Consider the following 2813-nt stretch of genomic DNA (forward strand, 5'->3'; position numbering starts at 1 on the left):
TCGGTGCGATGGTTGATGTGGTCGTGAATGGGTTATCGTTCAGCCAGGAGTGTTTTGACTCGCGACCGTGATGCATACCATTGCCGTACCCTACTGTGCTTTTAATAGTGTCGATTGTTTTGGAATTCGATATGAATCCACTACCGGCATTATAATATGGTGAGGGAGTGGTAGCTGAAAATATTTTTAAGACATACATTCATGCGTTTAGAATGAGATTAGAAGGTATGATGACGTAATTTTTGATTACGTATTATGTTAGTACAAGGATAACAGGTTATACACATTAAAGTACACTAGAATACATACTCGTAGTTGAAGTGGTAGTAGGTGCAGCAACGGTGGTGGTGACGACATTCAGTATCTGATCGCTTGTACTCTTGGCCATAGAGACTGCTGTGGCTGCGACGCTCGTAGCGGCAGTGGTAGCCGCGCCAAATACTTTACCAGAATGTCTCAAGGTATGTTTCCGGATGACTTCTAATTCAAAAAAAAGTTATATTATGAGAAAAACGCAAACCTTGTAATTAGAGAAAAAATTTAAATGAAAAATCTCCTTACTTCCAAGTATGCCTTCACCAGGGATACCCTGAGGATTCTTTACATGGTAATCGGTAATCTCTTTCAGAGATTCCAGCACCAGAGTGCGAATCCAAACACAAATGTTGGTAGCGACAACGTGCATGAGGCCGAATCGAGCGATTACTTTGAACCGATGGATGTTCAACTAGGGAAAAGTAACATGATTGAAATACAAAATATTAAACTTATTGGAATTAAATCTATTTGAATTAAAACTTACTCTCGAATTCATAAAAATAAAATACATTTGCATAAATGTAAAGACCATCTGCAGCACTGGGTTGACACCTTTGAGAATGAGATAACAAGGTGAATCTAAAGGCAACTCAAAGAATGTTCCGAATTCCAATCCATTGTAGATCATGGTGCCCAGGCCAAATGCTGTAAAATTAAAAACATGATTTAAAAGATTTTTTTGTTATAAAATCAATTTGTGCTTAATTTTTGACATTAAGGTGGAAATTAGTCAAAAATGAGTGTAATACCAATTGCGCCAATTCTAAGGAAGAAGCTTCCGTGGCTATGGTCGTTCTGCGAAGTCTTTCGCCGGCGCATTGGTCTTGCAACAGGACCGGCTTCCAACTCCACGACATCTTGTTGCTAAACAGAAGATAAAAAAATATTGAAATCAATAAGTTTGAAATTACGGAATACTATTTTTCGTACTGTAGGAGACTGTAATTAGTAAGGCTTTTTTACAATAATATAAGTATGTCAGTTTAATTTGAATGTCGATGGTGGTAGCAAAATTTTTGGTGTCAAGGTAGGTCTTGGTTAAAATTAAACGAAACTCTTCAAACTACTTAAGCAGTCTTCGGTCATAGGTTGAAGAAGCAAAGGGGATAGCGGACACAACACAAGCACAATAATCTGCAACTAAATAAAACAGCACATCCAAAGCTCGGTAACGGTATGGTATAGTTTAAGCAGGCTGCGTCATTTGATAATGCCTCACCTGATCGGACGCATACAACTGAGCCATTTGCATTTGTAATTGTTGTTGTCGTACTTTATCGCGCATCTTACGTGGATACACCTCCTGCCCAAATGATATGGAAAAACAAAAAAAATAGCCAGCGTAAACAGAAAAGGGGATCATGCGGCCAGTCACGTCCTAACGAAGCGCTTAATATGACTTTTGTGAAAAGCTAAACATAATAATAGCGCTAAACTTTGAAAACTCTGCTTTTGTGACAGATCAAATCTTGAGTGGTTAACTAACACAACATTAAAACGATGGGAAGCGACATATAAGGTTAAACGAAAAAGTTGGATGTGCTGGTGATATGCTATTGTAAAACAAAAAAAAACTATTACTAACCTGGAATTGACTTTGCTTCTTGCTCTCTTTAGTCGCCTTCTCCTTTCCGGCATCCTTGTCCTTGTCCTTGGATTTCCCTTCCTTCTTGCAATCTTTTTTACCGTCTTTTCCATCCTTGCCTTCCTTTCCTTCTTTATCTTTGGTCTTCTTTTCCTTTTCTTTCTTGGGTTTCTTTTCTTTCGGCGGTGGCTTCGGTTTTGGCGGGCTACCGTTGCAGCAAGCACTTTCTATTTCGAAAAAAAATGTGGTCACATTATTTGATCATTTATTTTTTAATATTAAATTAATAAGTACGTACCCTGAAGTAGGAAACAGAAGACGTAGAGCAGGAACAGTATGCTCATTCCATACAAATAGGTGAAGAAACCCTCGTAGTAATAGAGCGGGAGGTTGTGGGTGATGACATCGCTGATCACGTACGCGATGCAAACCACTACCAGTAGTTTAGCGTAAATAAAACTTGAGATGATGAATAGTGAGGTTCTGAAATCAAGAAGAAATTACAGTTTTTATAACAAAGAACTGTACGAGTACTAGTTAAAAGATATTTTAATTTTTTATATGGGTTTCGTACGAGTCGACCTCTGTGAGCTTATTGCCAAATTAGGTCATGCTCTAATAAATAAAAGCGCGCACTTGCATTTGATAAAAAAAATGTTTTCTAAGTTACGTAATGTACGGAGGTGTTTTGATGACAAAGAAAAGTATTCTATTTGTGGAAAAAATAACGATTAAAAACGTATTAAAAATCCCTTTTTAAATAAGTAAAAATTGAATATAATTTAATTTTAAGTTACCCTAAAACGTAACACAAATCGCACACAGAACGGAAAAAAACATTTTAAAGTGAAAAAACGAAACAAACTACGGTTTTTCCAGGTAGTTACGGAAGACTACTTTTTTTTTTAAT

General features: G+C 37.0%; 1 protein-coding gene across 6 annotated transcripts in view; it reads right to left on the reverse strand.

Annotated features, from left to right (window-relative positions):
- LOC106103392 overlaps positions 1-2813 on the reverse strand; it is a 39027-nt gene that overhangs the window by 3763 nt on the left and 32451 nt on the right. For 5 of the 6 annotated variants that reach the window (XM_013283143.1, XM_013283144.1, XM_013283140.1 and 2 more), the window contains exons 4-10: positions 2202-2386; positions 1904-2130; positions 1538-1621; positions 1068-1182; positions 803-963; positions 562-727; positions 310-480 (exon numbers count right to left, since the gene is read on the reverse strand). In XM_013283143.1, the coding sequence (XP_013138597.1) occupies positions 310-480; positions 562-727; positions 803-963; positions 1068-1182; positions 1538-1621; positions 1904-2130; positions 2202-2386 (1109 nt within the window). The remainder of the gene's footprint in view (positions 1-309; positions 481-561; positions 728-802; positions 964-1067; positions 1183-1537; positions 1622-1903; positions 2131-2201; positions 2387-2813) is intronic. The other variant, XM_013283145.1, reaches the window with a different exon arrangement.

This window comes from Papilio polytes, unplaced genomic scaffold, assembly GCF_000836215.1.
Source record: "Papilio polytes unplaced genomic scaffold, Ppol_1.0 DF823823.1, whole genome shotgun sequence".
NCBI classification, from domain to species: Eukaryota; Metazoa; Arthropoda; class Insecta; order Lepidoptera; family Papilionidae; genus Papilio; species Papilio polytes.